The sequence below is a fragment of the Dromiciops gliroides genome, chromosome X, assembly GCF_019393635.1.
Source record: "Dromiciops gliroides isolate mDroGli1 chromosome X, mDroGli1.pri, whole genome shotgun sequence".
NCBI lineage: Eukaryota > Metazoa > Chordata > Mammalia > Microbiotheria > Microbiotheriidae > Dromiciops > Dromiciops gliroides.
Genome location: NC_057867.1, coordinates 61,750,798 through 61,778,185, shown reverse-complemented (window position 1 = coordinate 61,778,185; position 27,388 = coordinate 61,750,798). Strand labels below are relative to the sequence as shown.

The 27,388-nt window shown below is 41.3% G+C and overlaps 1 protein-coding gene across 2 annotated transcripts; it reads right to left on the bottom strand.

The window, feature by feature from the left end:
- Positions 1-187: 187 nt before the first annotated feature.
- On the bottom strand, positions 188-26,673 carry TMEM185A (transmembrane protein 185A). Of its 2 annotated transcripts, none has more exons than XM_043974580.1 (7): positions 26,453-26,673; positions 14,712-14,888; positions 12,990-13,197; positions 6,909-6,992; positions 4,743-4,919; positions 3,878-4,001; positions 188-2,001 (listed from the first exon to the last, which is right to left on the bottom strand). In XM_043974580.1, the coding sequence occupies exons 1-7, from the start codon at positions 26,488-26,490 to the stop codon at positions 1,757-1,759; spliced, it is 1,053 nt and encodes a 350-aa protein (XP_043830515.1). In that variant the 5' UTR covers positions 26,491-26,673; the 3' UTR covers positions 188-1,756. The 2 variants fall into 2 exon arrangements, with proteins under 2 accessions (XP_043830515.1, XP_043830517.1); XM_043974582.1 differs by lacking the exon at positions 26,453-26,673 and adding an exon at positions 14,321-14,386 and having other exon boundaries at positions 12,990-13,192; positions 14,712-14,843.
- Between the last annotated feature and the right edge of the window lie 715 nt (positions 26,674-27,388).

Below are 27,388 nucleotides of genomic sequence, written 5' to 3'. Positions count from 1 at the left end.
TGAAGTCTTACTACATTTAGGGAGGGTGTTGACTTAAAGGAGGTCAATCATAACCCATCAGATGATAGCTTCACCCCAGTGGCTCCTCCACATCATCTTAGACTGAGTAGTTTTACTATGGTAACATGTCAGAAGGAGAAAACGAATGTATTTTATGACCATCACACAAAACAAGCTACACAATGTGCACATGAAAAATGAGGAATCAGTTTATTGAACAGCTATGGAGAGGGGAAAATAGTGAATTTTTGCTTGTTTTTACACACAAAACTGGAAAAACTACATTCCCACCCCCACCCCCAAACAGAACATATCTGTCCTTAGCCAGTGCAAAGTTTTTACTTATTTACATAATTTACATTAAACATAATTCAGACAATTAAAAAAAGTTGCCTATATTGTCAAATCAAACACCTTCAGATACATCCTGAGGAAAAGTATCAAACAGTTCTTTTCATTTGTCGTCAAAAGGTTGTTATGCTGAAGGAATCTGATTTCTTACTTTCTCAGCAGTGGGATAAGACTAACAAATTACTTTTCAATTCATTCGTAAAAGCATCTGAACTGGTGTATAGCATTACCTATCACCACTAAGTCATTTCCGACCTTAAAATGAACATAATTATGATGTATGTTTCTTCCTCCCAACTCCCACCTTAGTCAACTCTCAGTATTCCAATGATAATTAATGCTTTCTATTATCTGTAAACGGTGATTCCGAGCCTTTTAGAAATGGACATACCATTTATTTCTAATTTTCAGTGTTCTAAGATCAGACCTGCTGCAGATGTGGTGCCTGAAAGTGGTAAATAACAGAACTGTACAGTCTGGTATCACATCAGCAAGACAGGAATGCCATATTGCAAATGAAAGCTAAAACTACCCGTTTCCAAATGGAATTGGTACCTAAATCTGGTTACTGATAATGTGATATATCAAGCTTTGAAATTGTCTTCATTGATTGATTAGTATAGACTTAAATATACAAAAAACTGAATTTCAAACCAATACAATTTTTAGTCTCTGTGGTCACATCAACTACTTTAATAAGTTCCCATACCCGACAGACACACATTAACATTTTTAAAAGACTTTGAAAGGACTTCTTTCATAATAGAACATATATCTTCATATATAGGCTTTTAAAAATACTTTAACATAATATAATTATACTGTACAGAACTAGAATTTTAACAGAATATATTACACATTGCTAAAACGTTCATATAAATACTATACAGGCATGGAGTCACTCCATTAGAAAGGTTCACCAGTTAGATCATTAAAGATGGCTATGAGCATGCCCAAAGAAAATCTTAACAGGAACAAGGCTAAAAATGCATATGATGCTCTGAAACAAGTAGTGGAATAGAGAGATATTCACGCTGGTTGTAGATTATGTTTTGCAATTGAGACTAGTACTACTTTTGAAAGGCATGGTAGCATTTAAAAAACAGCTAGGCAAGCACCCCATTGTTCAGTCTTACGAAATCTATTTAACTTGCTGATAGAAACGGTTTTTAAGTGTCAGTCTTGAAAGCTTTCTCACACACAGACATATATTAAAATAACTGTCAATATCTATATATTACATACTGATGGTTCACTAGTGGCTGTGATATTGATTCAAAGCATGAGATGAAAAGATTTGACTATTTCCAGTTCCAGTTTAGAATTTATGCAAAGTAATGTAGAAGATATTTGTCTTGTGTATCTTTTATGCCACATACAGTCCATCTAATTCCTGAATTTCAACTTAATCGGGCATATCTATATTTAATTTTGGAGGTGGGAGAACATATTTTCCAGGGCTCTGGGTAATAACTACTCTAGTCTTCTTCCGGAACATAGGAGCAATTTTTGGAGGTTCTGGGACTGGTGTTTCTTCAGTTTCCTCACTGTCTTCATGATGTAGATCATATGAAATATTTCCATATTCTCTTAGAAAAGGGAAAATTTCAAGTAGAAACTGACAGAAATCTTTACGAATTCCAAACCACCCTGAAAAGAAGAATTCAATACAAAAAAATTAGGTTGCAGGTCAAGTAAAATTCATTTTTTTGAATGTTTCTGGTGATGCAGTCTATTAAAAAGGTATTTATGCATTTTTTTTTTGGATTTTCTAATGGAAAATCAGAAATATGACCACAAGGATAAATAAAGGATTCATCTTGTCTTAAGATATGTAGAAATGTCTTCTTTCTACAAGTCCTTCTACTTACTCTTTATTCCTCCAAAGTGAGAATAAGATACATTATTTGTTTCAAATGAATCAAAGGGTTTCTATTAGAAACTAGCTCTGGGGCGGCTAGGTGGCGCAGTGGATAAAGCACCAGCCCTGGATTCAGGAGTTTCTGAGTTCAAGTCCAGCTTCAGACACTTGACACTTACTAGCTGTGTGACCCTGGGCAAGTCACTTAACCCCCATTGCCCCACAAAAAAAAAAAAAAGAAACTAGCTCTGGATTGAATTTTAAAAAAACAACACACTTTTCCATTGACATGTTAGTTGTGACACAACAGGCACCACTCAATCCCTCAAATAAAACCGCCCCCCAGAGTACAGTCCCCGAAAATAAAGCAGAAACACCTAGCAAAGTGAATGAGATGGAGAGCAGGCCACTTGCCACTTTGAGGGTTTCCTCATCTGTCAAATCCCCAAGTCACACAAGCATTTTGGTAACATCTCTTATTTCCCACCTGACCATTCAAGGCATTTCAATATCCAAAACGGAAAGTAAAAACTCTTCCTGTCTATCAGGGATTTAGCCCCTTTTGGTATTGTGAAAGCCCTCAGGAAGTCTGCTGAAGCCTACAGCCCCCTTCTTGGAATCATGTTTTTAAATGTATGAAGTAAAACACAGAATTACAAAGTGAACCAGTTACACTGAAATGTAGTTATCAAAACATTTAGGATAAAATAAACAAGTTCATGGATCCCCCAGGGAAGAACCTCAGCCCTAAATAAACAACTTTAAACTTAGGGGGAAAAAAAGGGTCCAGAGGCTCTGGAAAATGAGGAAGGGTGATTCCTTGTTTCCCTCATATCACAGGGGTTTCAACCTTTTTCAAAGGTTTTAACCTTTGCAAGCTGAGAAAAGTCAGCTCAACCTTAGCTCCTAGGTGGCTTCTAGTAGAATATCTGTGTCTGGCTCAGGCAGTGGTGATTCCTGGGATATGGGACTGTACACATTAGCCATGTGAAGTTCCCAGAATGCCATGCAAAAATGGAAGCTAAAAGTCTTTTTTTTAAAAAAAAGGATTCTTGACTTAACAAAAAATTCTGCCAATTCCTAACCACCAATGAGAACTTGCCTTGTCCCTCATATATGAAATCCCCATTTTTTTCCTCACAAGGGATAGAGTCAAGATCTGTGACTTCACTGGTAGAGAAAACTTCCAGATGAGGCTATTTTTCCTCTACCAATGTAAGTTGGCACCTTCTATGCAACTTGTAATCTTAATAGACTTAGCTAGATAGATGGTGTCAAATTCAAATAGAAGTGGGGGCCACTTATCACATATCAAATAGAAGTGGGGGCCACATAAGGATTTTTAATTGCAAAATGTATTGTTAAGTATTGTTGTATTTTTACTTATTTCATTCAGTCCTTTCTAATGGCATTTCAATCTGCTTCTGCTGTTGCATTTGGGAATGTTGTGGGTCACATGTTTGAAGCCTCTGGCCTACTCTATGTCACTCAGCCAGTATGTGTTAGGGGTGGGAATTGAACCCAGGTCTTCTTGGCTTTTAAGGTAGATTCTGTCCACTACATCATGCTGCCTCACACCTTTTTAAATAGCGCAGTTAAAGTTGTCATATAAGACAGCTGATCGAAATTGAAAACCCTTAAGTATTTGCCAACATATTGACTTACAGTGATTGCCTCCTTTCTGTCCAAATGTTGTTGCCATTAGAGTTATCAATGAAAGCCAAAGTGGGACAAAGATAGGCACACATGAGAATGCATTATGGCCATCCAGTTTATGAACTAGCAGAATCTAAAAGAAAAAGTTTTCAACATAATTTGTTCAGAAACGTTAAAAAAAGGCAGATGAAATCAGAAGCAAGAGATCTGTTAAGCAATAGCAAGTCTAGCATTACTAACACTGGGTGGTGGAGAAGGGAACAATCAGAACCCTGTGGACCTTTAAGAAAAAATCCACCTTTTGGATTTCTCTATTTCTTAGCTGCCTACACAAAGCTAAAAATCCTGTTTGTCAGGATTTTTGTATTTCAAAAATCTGTGACTTCATCAGTGCACATGTTCAGTTAGTCCACTGATGCAGATCCAAAGTCTCCATAACTTAGTATGATGCCATGAGTTGCTATGGCCCCAGACCATTCATCTCTGTTTGGTGATGAGACTTTCTGACATCAGCTAGATTAATAGCTGAACAATCTGAAGTTGGGCCAGTTCTTAAAGCCTTTCTAGATCAGTAGAAGTTGCTAGAGCTTACACTCCACTGACCTAGCCTCAGAGGCTGCAGGGTCACCCTCCATACCATGGTTTAGCATGAGAGGACTTCAGTGGAAGTTGCCAAATTTGTAAGTTTTAAACGCTAGCATTTTCCACAGAAAACCTATCCTTCTTGTTCTCGTTAAGTGCACGATGTCTTTGTCATTAAGGCAAGAAAAAAGAACAGTGCTTTCCTATTTTTATAGGCTGATATCAGAAAACTGAACATCTGACTTTCTGGATCACAACAGATTACCAATGAGCATCAGAACATAGCTGCTACCTCAAATGTAAGCAGTGGTACCACAATTGTCATCCAGCTGATAGCCATTGTTATGTGTGTTCTCCTTTGTTCTGCAATCACATCCATAGAGCGTAAGAACAAGACGGACCAAACGATGTAATACAGCACAACCAGGCACAAAAAGGACATCAAAATCCACAGAGGAACACAGACAACCTGGAGAAGAAAGATTATGGATTAAGTCTCTTGTAGTAGGCCTTGGTAAATTTCACTATAAGTCTCGAGTGACATTAGCAGGGTTTAAAAAAATAACTTGTTGGGGGGCGGCTAGGTGGCACAGTGGATAAAGCACCGGCCCTGGATTCAGGAGTACCTGAGTTCAAATCTGGACTCAGACACTTGACACTTACTAGCTGTGCGACCCTGGGCAAGTCACTTAACCCCCATTGCCCTGTAAAAAACAAAACAAACAAACAAAAAACTTGCGCTTATATAATAGATTTTACTTGTTCATAGTGTTCTAACACATACCATTATTAAAACCTTGTCAGGTAGGTAGTTGATCCTGAGCATAAACAACTAGACTTCCTCCTGATCTAATTCTAACATGCTCTTTTCCAAGCAACATCCCTACAGGCCTCATGTTCTTCAGCCTTTTCAAAATGTGAGATTGTTCTTCAGAACTTCTGACTTTTGAATGGGTTCTCAACTCCACGGTCTGGAAATTTTGAAAAATATTTTGATACTGGTATTTCAATATAATTGGTTCTTCTATAATCCTTGATGTACTTTACTTTGTGCACTGATAAACATGATTGTGTCCATGGCACACAAAAAGGTTAAAAACTCTTCTGCTTTAAACGAATTTTCCAAGCAGATGCTGGAATGGTCACATTCATTGCCCCTTCTGATGAATTCAGGATGAGATGAGTCTGTCTTTAGACTGTGCTAAAAGTACCTTGTTAACAAATGCTCAACCCAGCTCATGAAATGAAGAGAGAGGGCCACAACAGGGTTCCAGTATGGGATTAGCATTTGCCCTCACCTACTTGGCCGCTACTCTTGAGAGCTTATTTTGTTGCAGAGTTTTGGTACTGTCTTCTCCAGGGATTTTGTTTATAGATGCCCTTATTGATTCTTTTCTTGTGTGGATTTTTAAGAGATATGATTAATATTTCCCCCTATTACTTGTTCTTTCCTAGGAACATGGATATAGAACTGGAAGGGACTTTGGAAGCCATCTCATCTCCTCTGGCACTACTCATTTTACAAATGAGGAAACGGAGACCTGGGAAGCTTAAGTGATTTGCCCAAGATCACACAGGTAGTACTTAATTAACATAATTTGTACATGCTTCCTTAGTGACAGGCATTGTGCTGATCAATGGGGATACAAAGAAAGGCAAAAACATGGTCCCTGCCCTCAAGGAGCTTACATACTAATGGATGAAACAACATGTAAATCAATAGACATATATAAGATACACACAGAATAGAAGGAAGATAAAATGACCAGCCTCGGGATCTGAACTCTCTTCTGACTCCAGGCCCAGTATGTTTTCTGTTGTACTACACTGTCTAATTATTGTTGTACAGTACTGCTTCATATGCCAAGGCATACGCATGATCAGGGCTTATAAATGAGTCGTGCTTTAGGGCTCTGCCTCTTATTAGCAGTGTAATCTTGGTCAAGTCCTTTCCCCTCTCTGGGTCTTAGTTTCTTCATCCATAAAATGAAGAGGTTGGAGTGCATGACCTCTAAGGTACCTTCCAGCTCTAATAAGTCTATGATCATAGGATGAAGAAGAAATTGGAAACGTGACCTTTCACACAATTAATTCAGAATCACTAATTGCTTTTTCTTATTGGTGTCTAAGACTAGAAATTCTATGTTGTCATGGTTACTATATCACTCATGATCTCACAGTACCCTAACACTAATGTTTCTTTCATACAAAGAATACCTAGAAGTGAGCAACAGATATAAACCAGCACTCAATAATGGTTTCCAATGAGAGACTCAACACCAAAGAATTTAAGTGAAGCCTGTGAAGCCCACCTTTACTTATGATAGTTGTGACTCATTTTTCTTCACTTGCTTCCTTCCCTTTGACTAACTGAATAGGGAATTATAAGTAAACTTTACACCAATTAACTGAGGCAAGGGTTTAAAAAGCAGTTACAAATAAGAGACAAAGTACATACCAGCCAGGGCCAATGGATGATCTTGTCCAGTCTTAAGGCAATGAATATAAACTGAAGAATGTTGACAGAGCACAGGATCTCTAACTAAGAACGGAGAAAAAAATGTTATTTGATAACAAAACTGAAAATTACTGGAGAGCAAGGACAGACAGCAACAAGATGGGGATAATTGACATTCACTCAACTCACTCACTCAGACACTGTCATTCTTCTCACCGCCCAGGTTGAAAGTAAGGCAGGCAGCAGAGAGGTAGTGTGCTGTAATAAATCCATCTGACATACAGTTCTATCCTGCAGATTCCCTGCATCGTTTGGAATAGATTCCTTGGCCCTTTATTCCCTGGGCAGGGGGCTGTAGGCTACGTGAATATACCATGTCATTTCATTTCGTTGAAGGAAGGGAGTAAATTGAGAGAATGCAATTTCAGTAAATAGGTAGGCAGAGACCAATGTTCTCTGAGCTAAAAGAGGCAGGAGGCAAATCCCAGGACCTAAGCCATGAATAAACTGTCTGGAAAATCCAAGTCATGATCATGATCAATCTTCTATTCTATATCTCTTTGGACATGATACTACAATGAATAAAACTTGGCTCCAGAAACTTCATGACTGCACCAGTGATGGGGCATGAGTCTGTGTGTAGGTCCCAGGATAAGGTGTAAAGGGGGTGGGGGGAGGGCCTCACATTTTTCAAATTTTGCTCTAATTGTATTTTTCATCAAGAAGAAAGAACGGAAGGAGGTAGATAAGTCACATAACAAAGTATAATGTGTAAAATATGGGCAACTTGAGAGCTCCATGTCTAATGTTCACATCTCCAATGTGTAAATCTTTAATTTAAAGGGTGAAATACACAAGAAATGAAAAAGAGAAGGCATGGAGGGGCTGTGGTCTCTACCACAGAGGGAGGGGACTGATGAGGATTACAGGTCTAGGGAAAGATTTGTTTATTCAGGCTTTTTAAGTCAGCCATCTGGCAATCTAGAACTGAGGAACTTCAAGTACAGTTTGTATTTTGAAAAGGTTAACATAATAAAAGAGAGGCAGGATGGTATAATGGCTAGAGGGCCAACCTTTAAGCCAGAAAGCCCTAGGTCCAAGTTCTATCTCTGACTCACACTATGTGATGCCCCTCAGTGCCCTAGGCAGCTCTGACTATAAGTTACAGAACAGCTGCCAATCAATCTGCATGGGTGGAAGGAATTTCCACAAGATTGACTCCTCCCTCACTTCCCCATCACCATAAAATCTCGGGTCCAGATCCCTTCCCATCCCTAACTCCCAAACAACCAAAAGTATAAAGTATCTATGAACTTCACAAAAATTACAATCAATGTAAGTGGCATCATGACATTGCACATTCTCATACAAATACTTGGCAGTATTTTTGAGAGCACTTTTTTAAAAAGATAAATTTAGCCAAGCTTCCTAACAGACTGGGCTCTAAGCTAAATTATTATAAAGACATAATGGTCAGTCAAGAACAGATTCTTAATATCTCAACTATTTTCCATGTTTTTCTTTTTTTCTAGCCTATCCATTCTCAACCAATCGACAAGCATTTATTAAGTGGCGACTATGTGCCAGGTTCTGTGATAGGCCCTGGTGATACATGTACAAAAAAAAGAAAAAAAATCCCTTTTTGCAATCAACTTACATTTTAAAGAGGGAGACAGTAAATGCATATGTAAGCATAGAAAGCATAAATGTAAACAGAATAAATACAAATCTGTACAAAGTAGTTAAATACAAGGCAGTTTTGGAGGAAGGGCACAAGTAGATCAGGAAGGCTCGACACATGTTGCTGAGTTTTGTCTTTTTTTTTTTTTTTTTTAGTGAGGCAATTGGGGTTAAGTGACTTGCCCAGGGTCACACAGCTAGTAAGTGTTAAGTGTCTGAGGCCGGATTTGAACTCAGGTACTCCTGACTCCAGGGCCGGTGCTCTATCCACTGCGCCACCTAGCTGCCCCCGCTGAGTTTTGTCTTAAAGGGAGAGAAACCCTATGAGGTGGATGCAAAAAGGTGATACATTCCAGGCATAAGTAGATTGTCAAGCCCTGATCATGTGTGTATGCCTCAGCATATGCACAAAGGCACAGTAGTGGGAGATACTATATCATGTGTGGGAAACCAAGAGATGATCAGTTAGGCTGGAGGGAGAGGGAACCGTCATGTCCAACGAGGCTGCAAAGCTACAGTGGGACCAGGTTGTGTAGGGCTTTAAAAGCTAGAGAGAGACCTTTATATTTGATCCCAAGGGCAACAGGAAGCCACTGGGACTAACTGAGTAGGGGAGAACCCCATGGTCAGATCTGTGCTTAAGGAAAATGACTGGCAGCAGCACAGGATGGACTGCACTGGAGAGGGATGAGGCAAGGATCCAGATGAGGGGTGCTGAGGGTCTGAATTAAGTCTACGTGGATGGAAGGAAGGGGTTGCCTCTGAGAGATGCCGAGAAAGACTTTGAAAGCCGACTGGACATGAGGGAGAGGGAGGAGTCCAGGACAATGGCAAGTTTAGGAACTTGGACACTGGGAGGATTGTGGTCCCTTTCCTCAGGAAGAGAGGAGGGCTTAGGGGAAAGATAACGAGTTCCGTTTTAGATGTGCTGAATTTAAGACATCCCTGGGAAATCCAGCTTGAAATGTCCAAAAGGCAACTGGCAAAGTAGGACTGAAGGACAGGAGAGAGACAGTGGCTAGACAGACACGTCTGGGAGCTGTTGCTGTGATAGTTACACCCACGGCAGTGATGAGGTTACTGAGAGAGGGGGTAGAGGGAAGAGAGAAGAGGGTCCGGGGCAGAAGTCTGGGAAACGCCCCCAACATGAGTGGTATGATATGGATGATGAGCTAGCAAAGAATCCTCACGAGGAGCAGAAGCAGAGAGAGTCACCTCAGGAAAACCCAGAGAGGAGAGAGTATTCCAAAGGAGGGGGCGGTCAGCAGATAGGTTGAGAAGGATGAGGACTGGGAACAAACCATGAAATCGGTATTTAAGAGATCAATGGAAACTCTGGAGAGACCTGTTTCAGTTGAGTGATGAGGTTGGCAGCCAGACTGAAAAAGGATGAGGTATGAGTGGGAAGACAGGAAGGAGACGGAGCAAATGGAGAGAATTTTTTTCCAAGGACTTTGGCTCAAAAAGGGAGGAGAGATACAGGATGATAGTTTGAGGGGATGGTGTGGTCAAGTGGCAGAATTTTAAGGATAGGGGAGGCTTGGGCATGTTTGAAAGCAACCAGGAAACAACCAGTTGATAAGTAGAGGTTAAAGACTGGAGGGGGGATGAGTGAGGATGCATTCTGTGGGAGAAGATGGGAGGGGATAAGATCAAGTGCCCATGTAGAGGTCGGTTGGCCTTGAGAGTGTTGGCCTTTGTCAGGGACTGGAGAAAAAGAGAGAGTGGGAGATGATGTCAAAGGATTTTGAGATGAAGAGAATGGGAGAAGAGGGAGCTGATGTAGAGAATGGTAAGGAGTAGGTGTGAGGAGCTTGAAGGTCAGGAGGAGAATAACGTTCGAACAGCTCCTGTTGGGAGACAGAGAATCAATTATGGAACAAAGAAAAGGGCTGCCTTGCTGCAATGAGGAGGCTGGATAACATGAACTGGTAATGGACCAAATTAGGATGGTTGTGAGACATTCTAGTTAGAATGAAACAAGTTTAACTGAAGGCTTTTGCCTCTAAATCTTCTAGGACTCAACTCAAAAAAGATTTTTCCTGTACAAAGAAATGTAAGTATAAACCTTGCATTGCTAACGGTACAGTGTTTAGCCTCTCATATCTTATTAGGCTTACGTGTCAGGAAAAAGAATTCATGTGTAGTTTGTTTGTTTTGGGGGGGAGGTGATTAGTCCAGGCTGTATCATGAAGGAAATTAATGCTGCTCTTCTAAGTAAAAGAGGCCTTAGCATGTGCTTCTCTAGTCTGATAAGAACTCCTGCCACATGGCAGAATAGTTTCCTAGTACAATCAACTATCAGAACATGAAACATGCCAAACTGGTGAGAAAGGAACTGTATAAGCACCTAGTCTCTCCTCCATGTCTGGCTAGCAAACCACTTTCTCATAACACATAGTAGTATTTTCTTTATCAAAGCCCTCTCCTAACATTCCAAATACTACACTGATAGGCACAAAGAGGGCAAACACACAATCCTTATAAGAGACAGGCAGGTTTTGCCATGTTTTAACCTCTAGTAGGTAGGGCTGCCAAGATTGTGGCTCTGAAAAGGTTTTTTTCCAACTCTACAGCTGGAAATAACTGTTCAGTGTGCAACACTGCTAGCATTTGTGTTTACATTTACTTTCTCAAAGATATTACCAAAAATTCATTTCAAAGTCTGCAAACTATAGGTCAATGAGCTTGACCTCAATTTCTGGCACAATTCTAAAGCATATTACTCAAAAGGATGGTTAGGCAACATCTCAAAAAGGAAACAGTGATCACAAAGAGCCAGAAGGGCTTCAACAAGAACAGCTCATTCTCGAATATCGTAATTTGCTCCTTTGACAGCCTTACTGGACCAGTGGATGATCAGAGGAATGCTGTAATTATAGTTTACTTAGTTACAAGCAAAGTGTTTGACAAAGACTCTCATGCTTTTATCATGGACAAGATGAGAAAGTGTGGGCTAGAAGATGCTACAGCTTAGTAGCTCTGGAACTTGGTGAATAGCCAGATGGCAAGAATAGTCATTAATGGTTCACTGTCAACTTGGCCCAGGGATTGGTGTTTGGCCCTGTGCTATTTATCATTTTTATCAATGTGTTGGATAAAAACTTATCTATAAATCCAAAAAATATGCCATCTAACACAAAGTTAGACGGGATAGTTAACACATTAGACAACAGCATCAGGATCTAAAAAGATCTGAGCAGGCTAAAATATTTTGGCCAAATCTACTAAGTTGGCATTTATTAGAGATACATGTAAAGTGTTATGCTTGGGTTAAAAAAATAACCCAACAACCTTACTAGTACAAAATAAGGGAGTTGTGAAAAAGGTTTCTCTCTAGCTTTGAAAAAAAGGGGAAGAATGATGGTCTAAAAGCTCAAGGAGTTGATGTGCTATAACAAACAAAAAAGCTCATGTGATCATCTTAGGAGGCATTAAGAAAGGCACAGTTGCCAGAATTATGGAGGTGAAATTTATGCTATACTTTGCCCTGGTCAGACCATATTTAGAGTACTTTGTTCAGTTCTGAAAGTCACGTTTTAGGAAAAGACATTGATCTAAGCTTGAGAGTATTCAGAGAAGGCAACCAGGATAGTGAAAAGCCTTTAGACCATGTCATCAGAGGACTGGATGAAAGGAACGAAGAAATTTAGCTTAGAGAAAAAGAAACTGATGGGTGTAGGCTACAGCATGACAGCTATGTTCAAGTACTTGAAGAACTGTTACATACAAGAGGTATACTTGCATGGCCTCAGAGCCAGGAGCAATATGTAAACAGTGGAAAGAGAAAAATTCAGGCTTGATGTAAGGAAAAAATGCTAACAATTACAGATATCTAAAAGTGGAACAGATTGCCTCAGATGGTCATCAGAAGGTAGTGGATTTCTCCTCATCAGACGCCTTTAAGGAGAGGCTAAATAAACACTTGTCAGGTAGGTTGTAGCAGTCCTTCCTAGTATAGTTGTGGTTAGATTCTTATGGGAAATTTTTCTCTACTGTCTTTAAACAGTGCCTATTGAAATTTACTCTTTACATAGTCAAGAAAGAAGTTCAAAGGGAAGGAACAACAGAAATTTAGTCAATTTGATGAACATAAAATATTTTAAAATGCTAGAGTTGAAGGTCAAATAAACAACTTTAAATATAAAAATCTGCATAATTTTCTGACAGATCATTTTATTACTTTGTGTACACTTTTTAAAATGGTAAGAAAAGGATATTATTATTATTATTGCCATCTTGTGTTCTTACACACACGCGCATACACACACACACACACACACACACACACACACACACACACACTCAACTACACTAAAATGATTGGAAGGAAATTCAAGATAAAATAAGTAACCAAAGGTTTTACTGTAAAACATCCACTTTAAGTTTATGAAACTTTACCTCGAGTGACCTATCATGTCGGAATCCCCATACGCAGGCTGCAACAGATACTGGGGAGACAAAGAACAGCGGCATGAAGACCAGAAGCCAGAAATGGCTTCCCCTCTCAATCCTGTCACAGACCAGAACCTCAAACATCAACAGGAGCAGGTGAATGCCCACGGCAATTAACATGGCTTTAAACTCCACACAGGTTTCTCCTTCTGCTCTAAAAATGGTCATGAGGGGAAGAAAAAAGAAAACACCAAATATCTCAGTTCAAATTTCTGTTAAAAATAAGTGTGCTGAGCAATTTAGAATGCTTTAAGAGCCTTATTGCAAAACAGTACCAAATGTCGTAATCATAGGAAGAAAAGTAAGAAAAATTTTAACTAAACTTAGTTTCTTCAATGGAATCTTACACATGTAAAGGAACCACCCACATGGAATCAGATGACAGCTCAGACAACCGAAGTAGACTGGCTCACCTTGGCAGCTCGTTGTTTTATTTTTCCTTTTTGGGGCCTGGGGCTGTGATTTCACTGGTGTTGAGATTTCATGGTGAGGAACTCCCTCTACCAATGAAGAATGTAAGAATACTCATAAGCAAAACACCACCAGATGCTTCACTGTCTTGTGAGCCTTGTCCCACCAATGGCCATAGAAGATTAAAGATGACATTATATACCAAGTCTAAATGCTGCCATTGGGAATTTTGCATACAACTCTAAATTCAAGTGTAACTTTCTTTTCTGGGACTATTACCACAGCCTCCTACCCATTTATGTATCTTAGGTTCACAGTTTTAGAGCTGGAAGGGCCTTAGAAGTCCAAATACCACAAGTGTTAGAGGGAGAAACTGAGGCCTGGAGAGGTTAAGTGACTTGCTCAGAGTCACACGGGTGGCATCAGTTGTTGGCACTGTTGGGATTTGAACCCAAGTTCTCTGACTTTAAAGCCAGCATTGTTTGCACTGGGCCACAATGAGCTTATCAGTAAATAAGAAACTCTGCAAATGATAGTCTACTGTAGTACAATTTTAAAGCCTCTAGTATCTCTAGAAAAGCTGAGCAAGTACCAGGGAAGGGGTGGAGAGAAGGGATAGCTGGGCAACTTACAAATGCTGCCCACTCTTGAATTGAGAACTGCTTAGAAACTGTTTTTTTTTTTTTCCTAAAACCTTAGAGAAGTCAGTAAACACGTAGAATTAATTACTCTCACTTTAGCAAAAAATCAACAAGAAAATGCAAAGGCAGTTCAGTGGAGTGGAGTAACACTGGACTGAGAGGCAAGAGGCCTGGGTTCTAGCCCCAGCTCAGCCATTTCATCCCTATAGGCCTCAGTTTTCTCACCTGCAAGATGGGAGGATTTAACTAGAAGATGTCTAAGATCCATTTCAGCCGCAACATTCTATTACTCTATGATTCAAAAAATAGAAAAAAAAATACTCCAGGTTTATGCTCAGATGACTATCCCATTTTTCCCCTCTACAAGTTACATGCTCTGTATCAGAAAGATTATTTTTTAAAATGCAGCTCCATACCTTATGTGAAGAAAAAAGAATTCACATAAAATTATGATACGCTTTTATATCACAGCCTTGTTAACAACCATAATATTTACATATACACAAAAGGGTTTCTTAGTAAATTTAAAAATCATTCACATATCTATGACATGCAGTTATCTCTGCTAAACTTATAAGAATCTAATCACACATTCTCTCTGATAAAGCATTCTTACCGATACTGGGGGTTACGTGCCCAGACTCCAGTTCCAACTGATGCACCAACGATGACCATTAACTTCCACAGCCATATTGGAGCAAAGACAGCCCAGTAACTCCACTGAATAATGCCATCTAGCCGAAGGGCCAGCAGCACAGAAAACAGCAGCAGGCAAGCATAGATGAGGAATTTACTTTATAAAAAAAAGAGAGATAGAAAAAACAATCGAAAAGAATTCCCTTTAGCAAAGAAACCATGATTGACATTGTGAGAGAGAAAATTTAGGTTCCTTGAAGCATAAAAATATTCCCTACCTGGGGCTGTGGAGATTGGTTTTGTTTAACTTTTTTTTATTTTGTTAAAAGGGAAGACTCACTGGAAGTGGAAGGGCATATTAAAAAATGACCAGGAGGTAAAAACAAAAGGCATTAATTAAACCATGCTTAAAACTTCTGTAAAAGAAAAAAAAACATCAAAAGCCATGTTCATAACCTAACATTAAACACGAATATACAAAATAATCACAATTCACTTGAGGTAATTAAAACTTGCCCCTATTGATATCTCAAAAATATTTATATAGAATTTTAATGAGGTATTAGAAAGGACATAAAATTAGAGTATAAACCCCCATACCAATCTCAATTAAAGTCTCATTTAGTCATCCTGACTTTAATTACTTGCAATCTAAATTTTCCACAACAAAAACAAGAACAAAAACTTACCACAAAGAAAAAAAAAATCATATAATACTTTAATTCTAAAAAGAGATTTCACTAAGTACTAGACCTATATGTATAATCATTATGGTGATTTTCCTCAAGCATAAAAAATCCTGCAGAATCAGATTTAGTTGGAGCTTATGTCATTTCTTAGGATTTTTAAACCTGGGTTTTCCAATGAAATCGCTAAAAGGGGTCCAATCTCACCTTGTAAAAAACAACCTACATCCTCCAGTGTCACTAAATGGTAGCAGTACTGACATTTGGCCTTAAGTCAGGAGTTCTAAGTTCGAATCCTAGGTCTGACACCTGCTGTTTTTTATATGACTTAGGACAAATCCATTCACCTTTCTAAGCTTCAGCTGCCTACTCTGTAAAACGGACCTAATGTTTGCATTAACTTACTCACTGAGTTGATGTGGACAGAGCAATTTGTAAAGCTTACAGGGCTATATAAATGTGCCATTATCACAAGGCTTCTGCTTTGCAGAAACTTAGATGGAGCTCTCTGCTCAGGTCTCTACTTCCTGGCTTTTCCTCTTCACAAGTGAATAGGATGAAAAGAATAAAAAGAGCCAGAAGGAAGAGCCAGTCGTCAGTAATGCCTTTTGGGAAGCCAACAGAGCCTTGGCCAAAACATAAAAGCCCTTGTGTCTGTTCTCCCTCCTCTTCTCCAGGAAGAGAAGTCTTCTCACTCCCAACTCCTATCTCAAGCAGAGATGGGGGGGGGTGGTGGCAAAGAACACAATGAATGTTTCTTTTTCCCCTTGCCTTTTCTAAACGAATATGTTCTGTTTGAATACAGTGGGCAGATATAGACAAATCAGCATAATCCCTGTCTGCAAGCTGTATGCCTTTGTGCCATACTCTGCCCTGCTCAGACTTCCCTGATGCCAAAAGAGAGTTGGGTGGGCTTCCCATCTCTCTCTGACACGTCCTGGCTGTGTAACCCTGGGGAAGTCCCTGCCCCAACTTCGTAGTGTTTCAGCCAACTCTCTCAAACTCAGAGGGGCAGAGAAGTTGCTGCCCTGCATTAGGAGAGAAGTTTATCTAGGAGTTCCATCTACCCATGAAATCCCAGGGCTCCTTCCTAACCCCATCCCTTCCTTAAAAACAGAGGTGACACTGCAGCTGTCTGCCGTGCTAAATCCAAAGTGGAGGGGTCCCGCCCCAAGTTGCCTTCCTTTACTTACCTGTACTTGGTACATAGATTAGGATGTCCTTGCTTCATTCTGCATCTCTGCCTACGATTTTTTCCGCATATTTCCTCATATTCTTTGTTCCTTCTTTGGGTGCTAACACTTTGTATACAACACTAAATGTATACTTTATCTTTAGATACTAGATTCTTCTCGATGAAATTTTTAGGCTTGAGTTTCAATGACAAATGGTCTCATTTAGAAGGACATCTCTATTCTTGCCACAAAGAAGCAGAACTTTGTGAACAGGAAAGAAAGTTGTTGAACAGAAAATTTCAACGGGTTTAATTCCAGATGCAAAAGTGTATTATATACTAATGAGGAAGTATATTAAGCCAATGGTGTCAAACTCAACTAGAAACATATCCCTGTGGGAGACATAGTGATTTAGAAAACAACCTCAAACGAATATTATCTGTGCTGTTACTGCATTTTTATTTACTTTGTTAAACCTTTCCCAATGATACTTTTTTGGGGGGCGGGGGGAATGAGGGTTAAGTGACTTGCCCAGGGTCACACAGCTAGTAAGTGTCAAGTGTCTGAGACCACATCTGAACTCAGGTCCTTCTGACTCCAGGGCCAGTGCTTTATCTACTGCCCCTTCTAGCTGCCCCCTTCATTTGATCTTTTTGGTTTTTGTTTTTTGGTTGGGCAATGAGGGTCAAGTGACTTGCCCAAAGTCACACAGCTAGTAAGTATCAAGTGTATGAGGCTGGATTTGAACTCAGGTCCTCTGGTGTTCTATCCACTGCACCACCTGGCTGCCCCCGCCTTTCCCCCCACCCCACAATGATACTTTTATCTGATTTGGCAGGCCCTTAGTGAAGATGACACCTCAGTATTAAAGTATACCATAAAACCAAAATTATATACCGAGAACACAAGAGCTGACAGAATTAAAAGACTATCTGTGTAAGTGAATTAAATATTGGGAAACACAATTACTTAAATTGGTAACAACAAGGAAATGTTTTTACCCATATTTTATACTCTGAGTATAAGCAGCCGACACTAACAAATGGCTCAGATTAAGACGTACTCACTTTGAATTACCATTTGGAGCCTAGGTGGTTCTGGAATTTAAATCAAGGTTTTGATGTGATTTGATGAATATTTTCTAAATCCTAATGTCTCATATATTGCCGCTCTACGTGTGATCACTTAGGGCAAATGGAAATAAATGCCAAGTTCTCAGACTAGGAAACCGAACTCCGGGAATTTTGAGACACTTCTAAGACTGCTTCCTTCATCTCCTTGCTCACTTTTCAAGAGCACAGGTATGCTTACATTCAAGAAAAGTATAACTACTCTGCTCAGGCTTGACATTTAAGGAGTGACTGTCAAGCCACGGATTCCACTATGGTTTCCTACCCAGGCTCAGGGTTGTTTCCAAAGAAGATTTTTTCAAAAGGTTTTGAGTGATGGCAGCATCGCTGAACTAAGTGTATACCCAGTGTCCCAAGGGGACTTCTTTAAAGGCCAACAGTCATTTGGATTTATGTACTTTCGTCTGTGTGTGGTTTTTGGCCTGCAGAGTCTAGGCTAGAATCAAAGCACCTCCTTAAACGAAAGTTCCGTATGACATAATGTGGTTACTTGCTTCTGGGTTAATTTCTAGAAGTGATCAGGTTGACTGCAGTGAAATATCACTAAGGTTGTTATAGGGAAGACTTTGCTTTTTATAGGCGGTTTGAGATAAGAGATTAAAAACAACACCACGTGGAAGGGTAGGGAAGGGGTGAGATCCCCCAACCAAATGAACAGCTGGCTAAGAAGATGGTATCTGAGAACAGGATTTGGACTTCTGAATCACAGCTTAAAATATAGCAGTAATGGGCTCCTGGCCAGGGAGATTTGGGGGCTGGTAAGAGTCTACTTGCCTAGAGTCTTGCAAATCTAATTAGAAGAATTTTAAATTGAAAAGGAAGGGAGATGGAGAGGACAGTCTCCCTACCTACAGCAAACTAGAAACCATAAAGGGTAAGCTGCAATGTGGGAGGAATAGCAATAGAGATGCCCAGCAATTCAAAAGACAAAAGCCAATAAAATTGCCGGCAAGAGAAAAACCTCAAATATCTGCACATAAATACACAAAGCAAGCCAAACTACATATCTGAATGCAATGAGGCAAATGTGAAATCATTACAACGTGGCTCTGGAAGGACATACCTTCATCAAAAGAAAACACCCACTGACCCTAGGCCTGATCTCTGAGGCCAAGTACAACAAGTCTGATCTCTCTTTCACATGACAGCCCCGCAGATATTTGCATAATACTTTCAAGAGTTTCTTACTACTTCAAATACTAGGTTTCTGATGATAAGATTTTTGATTTTTGTTGTTGTTCAGTAAGGTCCAACTCTTTGTGACCCCATTTGGGCTTTTCTTGGCAAAGATACTGGAGTCGTTTGCCTTTTCCTTCTCCAGCTCTTTGTACAGATGAAGAAACTGAGACAAACAGGGCAAAGTGACTTGCCCAAGGTCACACAGCTAGTAAGTGTCTGAGGCCCGATTTGAAGGACAATCTTCCTGATTCCGGGCCCAGTACTCTACCCACTGCACCACCTCACTGCTCCGTTGATGACAGATAGCATATTTGATTTTGGTTTCTTGATATGTATATTTTTCATTTAATATTCACAAAATAAAAAGAAGAGGTGGCCTTACTCCTTCCCAAGGTGTTAATCCGTCTACTAGCTCAAGTGATCCTCTTCACCAGATGACCACTCATTTTCAATATTTCCCTTTCTACTAGCTCCTTCCCTGCTGCCTATAAATACATCCATTCCTCCCTCATCCTCAGAAAGTCCTTACTTGACCCTTCCATTCCTTTTCTACCCTTTGTGGCTACGTTCCTCAAAAGGCCATCTATAATCATTATCTCCACTTTCCCTCTTCTCATTCTTTTCTTAACTTTCTATAGTCCAGCTTCCAACCTCATCATTCCACTGAAACTGCTTTCTGCAAAGTTACCAATGATTTCTTAATTCGCCAAATCCAACAACCTTTTCTCAGTGCTTATTTTCCTGGACCTCTCTCTCTCTCCAGCCTTTGACACTGTTGATCACACTCTCCTCCTTGATCCTCTCCTCTCTCTAGGCTTTTAGGACCCCGTTCTCTCCTCGTTCTCCTCCTCCCTATCTGACCACTGCTTCTTAGTCTCCTTGCTGGATCTTCATCCTCTAACCACAGGTGTCCCTCAGGTTTCTTTCCTGGTTTTTCTTCTCTTCTGTCTGTATTGCTTCGCTTAGTAATCTCACAACCCCTGTGGATTTAATGACCATCTCTCTACTGATGATTCTCAGATCTACCTAGTTTGCCCCAACCTCTCTGCTGACCTCCAATCCTGCATCTCCAACTGTCTCTCAGACATCTGGATGTCAAATGGCCATTTTAAACTCAACCTGTCCAAAGCTGATTTCATTATCTTTGCCCCTAAGCCTTCCCTATTACTGTACAAGGCAACAACACCTTCCTTCCAGTCCTCCAGACTCAAAACCTAGGTGTCAACTCCACTCCTCACTCTCTCTAACCCTCCCCCACCCCCATTCCAATGTGTCACCAAAGCCTGTCAATTTCACCTCCGCTGATACTGCCAGGACCCTAAGGTAGGCCTCTGTTCAGCCACCTAAGTGATTTTCCTAAAGCTTCGACGCAACCCAAACCCCTAAGTGGATAAACTCTTAATGGCTCCCTATTGCCTCCAAGATCCCACACAAAATCCTCTGTTCAGAGTTCAGAGTCCTTCATAAGCTAGCCTCCTCCTGCCTTTCCAGCCTTCTTACATCCTACTCTGCTCCAATGCTATGTCCTTCAGGCTGTTCCCCGACTAAGATACTCCATAGCTCAGCTCCCAGGATTGTTCTACATCCTCATCTTCACCTACTGCCTTCCCTGGCTTTCTCCAGATACCAATAAAAGTCCCAGCTTCTCCAGGAAGCCTTTCCCAACCCCAATTAATTCCAGTGCCTTCCTGCTGTTAATTATTTCCAGTTTCTCCCGTCTATAGCTTGGTTGTCCATATTTGCTTACTTGTTATCTCCCTCATTAGATCATGAGATGGGGTGAAGACTATCTTTTGTATGTGTGTGTATCCTTGGCATTTAGTACAGTTTCTGGTACATAGTAGCTGCTAATGGTTACAGACTGAATGACCAAAAACTATAGAACTGGAGAAAAAAATACTACACCTGATTCAGTCAATTCAGTTGCTGCTCAAGAAGTAGATGATGGAGGTCCATTTATTCAATATATTTTATATTCTAATTATGCAAAATTCGTTTTACTGAATGACCAAGCTATTACTTATCCACATAGGTTCAAGATAGAATTAAAACTTTTAACATGTAGAATATGAAACCTGCTTGATTTTCTATAGATTCTTTGACTCTGTTGTATTCCTAGTGCTAGGGATAGGGAAGGGAAGGGGGTGGGGGTGGGGGCCAGACTCTGTAGTAGGTCACAGTGAAAAGAATGCTGAATTTCAAGTCTTAGAACCCGAGTTCAAATCTCAGCTCTGTTACTACATACCAGACCTTGGGCAAGTTACTTCACCTTTCTGGGCATCAGTTTGCTCAGCTACAAAATGAAGAAGGTATAATAGATCCAATGATGTATTACTCAATCCTCTCAACAGTCCTTTTACAAACAGTGGTGGAAAAATCATTACATTTAAAGTCATTTAAACCTAGCTATGCCATTTTTAAAAATTATCCATTAGAAACATTTTTGGGGGGTGAGGCCATTGGAGTTAAGTGACTTGCCCAGGGTCACACAGCTAGTAAGTGTTAAGTGTCTGAGGCCAAATTTGAACTCAGGTCCTCCTGACTCCAGGGCCCCTGCTCTATCCACGGAGCCACTCAGCTGCCCCTAGAAACATAAATATTTTGATGACACCTATTCACGTTTATTTATATTGACATGGCTTTAAAAGAGTTTTTAAAAGGACTAGCTGAGTCCTCTCTTCTTATCTGGGCTCCTTCCCCCTTCAGCTTCACTTAACAATCCATATCAGAACGATGCTGACCCCAGAGGATGCCAAGATCTCAGTTCTATCTTAGAGTTTACATGCTTCAGAAGTCCCAAAGATGGCTCTTAGGCCACAGATACTAGGTAGCCTTTTTTCATCCCCTGCAGTATCTCTGAAGCAGTAAGGAATCTCCAGCTCTCATGATTCTAGGAAAGGACTAAAGTAGTTACACTGATGCTCTGGATACATTGTAAACCAGTAGCTACTCTGAACTGAGGTTTGGAAATGCTATGACTAGGGTATGCCCCAGCCATTAGAAAGCCTCATTCATGCAGGTAATGACTGTTGATGAAGCCAACATATCTGATTCAGCAGGTCTTAACTTGCTGTGAAACTAGAGAGTAACTGTGAAAAGAATTTCATGATGCTGGAAATAGGCTCACAGCTGTTACCTGGTAACACAGCCTGCCCATTTGAGTGCTGGGAAACCAGTATCAGCCCTAACCTGAAAAAAATATCCTGGTCACTTCAACTCCTATAGCATGGGGTGGGGGTGAGGGGGGGGGGAGAAAGCTATTCCAGACTCAGAAGGCTGGAGTAATCTGGGTCCACTGTTGAGTTTAGGAACCTGCCAGAGCTCTGGGCCTCTCCCATGCAATATAATGACTATTTGTTTCTGATAGGGGTGGGGGTGGGGGAAGGTATGGGATACCTATGCTTCAGGACTCCTTGAAAATAGTAGTTGAAAATACCAGCATGGGGTTTCCCCTAAAGGCTACTAGAGTGTAGGATTCTGGAGGGAGCATGAGACCACCACTGCTTCTTAGAGTACTGGAGCCAGGAGGAGCCTTATTGATCATCTAGTTCAGAGGTTCTTAACCTTTTCTGGAGTCATGGATGCCTTGGGCCATCAGTCTGGTAAAATCTATGGCCTCCTCAGAATATTATAAAATGCATAAAATGAAATAAAATAAAATATATGGATTTACAAAGGAAATCGACTATACAGAAATACAGCTATCTATAGCTATCTATCTAATATATATTTTAAAAGTATATGGAATCCAGGGGGCAGTGGATAGAGCACCGGCCCTGGAGTCAGGAGTACCTGAGTTCAAATCCGGTCTCAGACACTTAATACACACTTACTAGCTGTGTGACCCTGGGCAAGTCACTTAACCCCAATTGCCTCACTAAAAAAAAAAAAGTATATGGAATCCAGGTTAAGAATTCCTGATCTAATCAAACGCTGCTGTTTTACAATTGAGGTCCAAAGAGAGTGACTTAATTATTATCAATGGCAAATTTCACAGAACCAGAACTGAGTCTTCTTCCTTTTTTATGTAAATAATATATATATTTTTTACCAATTACATGTAATGACATTTTTTCAACATTCATTTTTATTAAGATTTTGAGTTCCAGTTTTTTCTCCCCTCTCCTTCCATCCGTCTGTCCCTCCCCCATCGCCTCTGCCCAAGATGGCAAGCAATCTGATATTCCAGTATTCTTTTTATTACATGTATAGCACCTTTTTAAAACTGAGCATTATAAGGCAGGGACACAGGCTCTTCAGCACAGGCTCTCTCCCTAATTCAGCATTGGATAGTAAGTCCCCTGAGGGTAAAGGCAAGGAATGAGTTTATTTTTTCATCTTTCCATACCTAGCAGAATACCTGGTGCATCCATACCTACCAGCTCACAGTTGGAAACACCAATCAAGGCAGACATCTATTATGTTATGGACAGAGTTCCTAGGGAATGGTCTGAGGTTAACTTGTCCATGGTCACTATGCTACTCTATCCTAGTGGTACTGAACTGAGGTCTTCCTTACTCAAAGCCCATAACTCTATTCACTGTACCACGTTACTGCTATTCCTGGAACCTAGTTAGGGCCCAATGTTTGTTGAATTGGTGTTGAATAACACCAAGTATATGTCTGAAGGAGTGCCCACTGCAGCCTTTCTATGCCTTCTAATCCCACTAAACTGATGTAAAACTCTTGATTTGTTAACATTACAAATCAACAATCTTTAGTTTCAAGAGGAGAAAAATAACACACCTCTTGGAATCTCTACAACCCAGTTCATTCTTAATGACTTCAAAGTGTGCCAATACAAAAATACAACACAAAAGATAGTTAAACTTTTCAAGAATGTGTAGCTTGAAGGAGGATTAAAATAATTAATAAGTTGATGATTGCCATATGCCTATTTGGGGATATGAAATTTTCTTATACTGATCTCAGAAGAAACTCCACATCCCAAAAATGTTTAAAAAATAACCCCCCCCCAGCCCCCTCCTGCTAATGTTTTTGTAGCTGCAGCAGCAAAGTTCTCCTTGCTAGTACCCTTAGTCAGAGGCTCACAGATTGGGAGTTGAAAGGGACCTTGGAGATCATCTATATCCCAGGTCTCACAGAGCCAAGGATCTGAACCCCGGTCATCTGACTCCAAACCCAGAGCTATACCATAGCTAATTCCTTCCAATTCCCTTTGAATTCTGAATTGGTGGATTATTATCCAACAAATTCGGGACAGTTTTTGGCAGCGTAGTACTGTACAATCACTGTCCCATTTCTGGTAAGAGATCCAACTCCCTCCACCACTAAGACAAACAGAGGAGTGGCCCTGGGCCATAGAGCAGGTTCCTAAGATCTTAGCTCTAGAGCGGGATGGGCCCCTGGATCTTATCTAGTCCAAGTCCTTCATTTTACCGATAAGGAAGGAAACAGAGGTCCAGGGAGATTAAATGATCTTCCCAAGATCACAGAAGATTTGGATTTTGATCCTCAGCTCCTGAACTAGTGTTTTTTTGCCACTGGTTCCGTTTTTAATTCGTTTTCTCATTATCTCCACTAAAGAAACTCCCACTACTTTTTGGCACTTCATTTCTGATTCCGCCCCTTCAATGCGTTCTTTATATTGCCAGAACTCTTCTGTTTGTATGCATACAGCATCACGCCACTCCTCAAACATACTGCCAAGCAAATCAGGGTCAAACTCCTCTTTCTTGAATTCATGCCCCCCCCATCCTATGTCATATAACTTTATTCTACTTCTCTTTAGGCACCGTAGGCTGTCCTCAAGGAAGAGCTACTGTCTCTGTTCTCCTTTAAATCCCTAACTCAAGCTGCACCTCTTCCTCATCTACACCTCTGTTGGCAGTATTCCTTAAGTCGGGAGGTCCACCCCTCCCAACCTATCTTATCCTAAATTTCTACTTCATCCTTTAAAGCCCACCTCAGACATCACCTTCTCCAAGAGGTCTTCCCTGTACCCCTCGATTGTTTTGAAATTCCCTAATGCACTTAGCATGTGATGTATGTTTTATCCCAGTTCCAATCCTCCCTCCCCATCTCCCACTTTGGTAGATCCACTTAAGACAGAACCTATGTTTTATTTAGACTTTGTATACTCTTCCCCTCCCCCTTAACACAATGCGCTGCAAACAGCAGGCACTTAACATGTTTGGTGAATGAATGAATGGGGATCAACCATTAGCTCTTAGTGGCATCTGTAGTAGTGGGAAACTCATTTCTGAAGCATTGAAAAAGTTCTCCAGTACTCATACAAATACCTATGAGGCTGACAATGATGCAGCCTATTTCTCTCTCTCTCTCTCTCTCTCTCTCTCTCTCTCTCTCTCTCTCTCTCTCTCACACACACACACACACACACACACACACACACACACACACACTCCACTACAACCTAAGCCATATGCCTCTATATTACAAAATTTCCAGTGACCTTTTTCTTGCCCCAGGACCTTTGCTTAGAATATGGAGTGTAGGTTCCCCACAGAGGCATTGCTGTATATAGGAAGACACCATAGCCTAGTTCATCACTAATTTGATGAGGAAAAGCATGACTTCTCTGCTTCAGTTTTTTCCATCTGTGAAATAAGGAACCTAGTTCTCGATTCAGTCAGTCAGTCAATCAGTCAGTCAACAGGCATTTATTAAGCCCATGCTATGTGCCAAGTATTGTGCTAAGCGCTGGGATTCAAAAAAGGGTAAAATCATAATCTGCTGTCAAAGAGCTCAGTTTAATGAGGAAGACATGGTTCAAACAACTGCATACATGGATGTATGTATATGTTTATGTCTATTGTAAATGGGAGATAATCGTAGAGGGAAGGCTCTAGCAGTACCTACCAAGCTGTCTAGTGAAGTAAGAAGATGGAAAATTCTAAGTTTCTCATTAAAAGATGCTATGTAAGGCAAGTACCAGTATATCTTGCCATCAACTCCAGGCTGGGTTCCATATACAAATTTAGCAAAATCAATAAATAAATGGAAGAAAAAATAGGGAAGATCAAAGCACAGGGCTGAAAAATCAAGGAAGACCATAAGGGTTTAGAGTAGTAAGGCTAGAGAGCAGGGTAGTAACACTAGGGTGAGAGAAATGAAAGAGGTTTGATGCTGAACCCTGGAGGGCAGAGGGGGTGGGAGAAAGAAAGAACAAGAGAAGGAGAAGGAAGTGGTGAAAACAATGGGGGGGGGGGAGGCGTGGAAGCGGTCTGTTGGCCGTGTTGTGTGTGTGTGTCTCTGTGTGTGTTGTGTGTCTCTGTGTGTGTGTGTAAACTGACAAACAACTTGAAAGCAGACAGTCTACGCTTGGCCTAGGAGGGGTGAGGGGAATTGATGGTAATGTCAGGGGAGGAGAAGAATGAAGGAGAAAAAGGGTCGTTTCCAGGAAAGGACTTAAATAGCAGAAGAGAAAGCGGAGGGGCCCACAGATCGAATCCCAGGGTCTCTTTCGTGGTCCCCCGAAGCTGCTCTCGCTGTTTCCCCCACCTCCTGCTTCTTCCCTCCCGGTGTCTCTGGCCCTTCACTTCCCGGGGGGCGCTGCGCGGCCTCACCTTGGGTTAAAGTCCTGGAAGAGGCCCCTCAGGTTCATGGCGAAGAACTCTGCTGCTTACTCCTCTCCTTCCTCCCCGACACCGCTCTAGTCGCGCGTCACAACGGATTCATGGTGCTAACCGTCCCGCCGTTGCTTCGGGTCCGTGTCTTTCCTCCCTTTGCTTTAGCCTCCTCCTCCTCCCCCTTCTCCTCCTCCTCCCGAGGCCCTAGAGGCCGCCTCCTCTTCCCCCCCACCCCCCCACCCCAACTCCTCCCTAACCGGCTTCCGTAAAGAGACTGAGCATGCGCGTCGAACCCTGACGAAACCTTCGGGTTCTGAGACCCGAGCCGAAGGGAGGGGGGATACGCGGAGTCGGGTGGGGCGGCCGTTGGAACGCACTGAGCATGCGCCCACAGGCGGAGCGTCCTGAGGCGGAGGTAGTCTGTGAGTAGTGTGTAGAGGGAAAGTTCGCTCGACTTTTCTCAGCGTGGGAGGCGAGTTGGGCTGAGATGAGAAGGCGATGGCTTGGGTCGGGCGTGGAGGAGCTGGGGAGGGAGGAGAAGGGAAGGGAAGGGAAGGGAGGTTGCAGGGAGAAAGACTAGGCTGAGGGGGAAAGCGGCCACTTGAGTTGGGGAGGAAGAGACCAGCCGGATCAAGGGAAGACAGTGGGGAAAAAGGGCGGGAAGAAGGCTTCCAACCTCTAGACAGCATGCCTCGCTAGGCTCAGCGATTTTCTCGCCCTCACACACCCCCTGGGAAGACTGGCTTCCCGAGACCTTCCTCCCCACCCCCCACCCCCGGCCTCCCCTAGCAAACTGCTTTTTTTTCTTTTTTTTTTTTTTAAAGTCCTTCTCTCCTAGCCCCTGCCGGATTGCAAGGGGGACGCCGTGGGAGAAGGATTAGGCTTGAGGTGGTGGGCCAGGAAGGCATCCGTGTGCTGGGCTCCATGGGAGCA

Excerpts from the sequence above, each read along its gene's own strand:
- TMEM185A (XM_043974580.1), bottom strand. The coding sequence starts at position 26,490 with ATGAACCTGAGGGGCCTCTTCCAGGACTTTAACCCAAG. Across the intron at positions 6,993-12,989 it reads GACATGATAGGTCACTCGAG|TTAGAGATCCTGTGCTCTGT; the intron begins GTAAAGTTTCAT and ends CTCCGTTCTTAG. Across the intron at positions 2,002-3,877 it reads ACAGAAAGGAGGCAATCACT|GGTGGTTTGGAATTCGTAAA; the intron begins GTAAGTCAATAT and ends TCTTCTTTTCAG.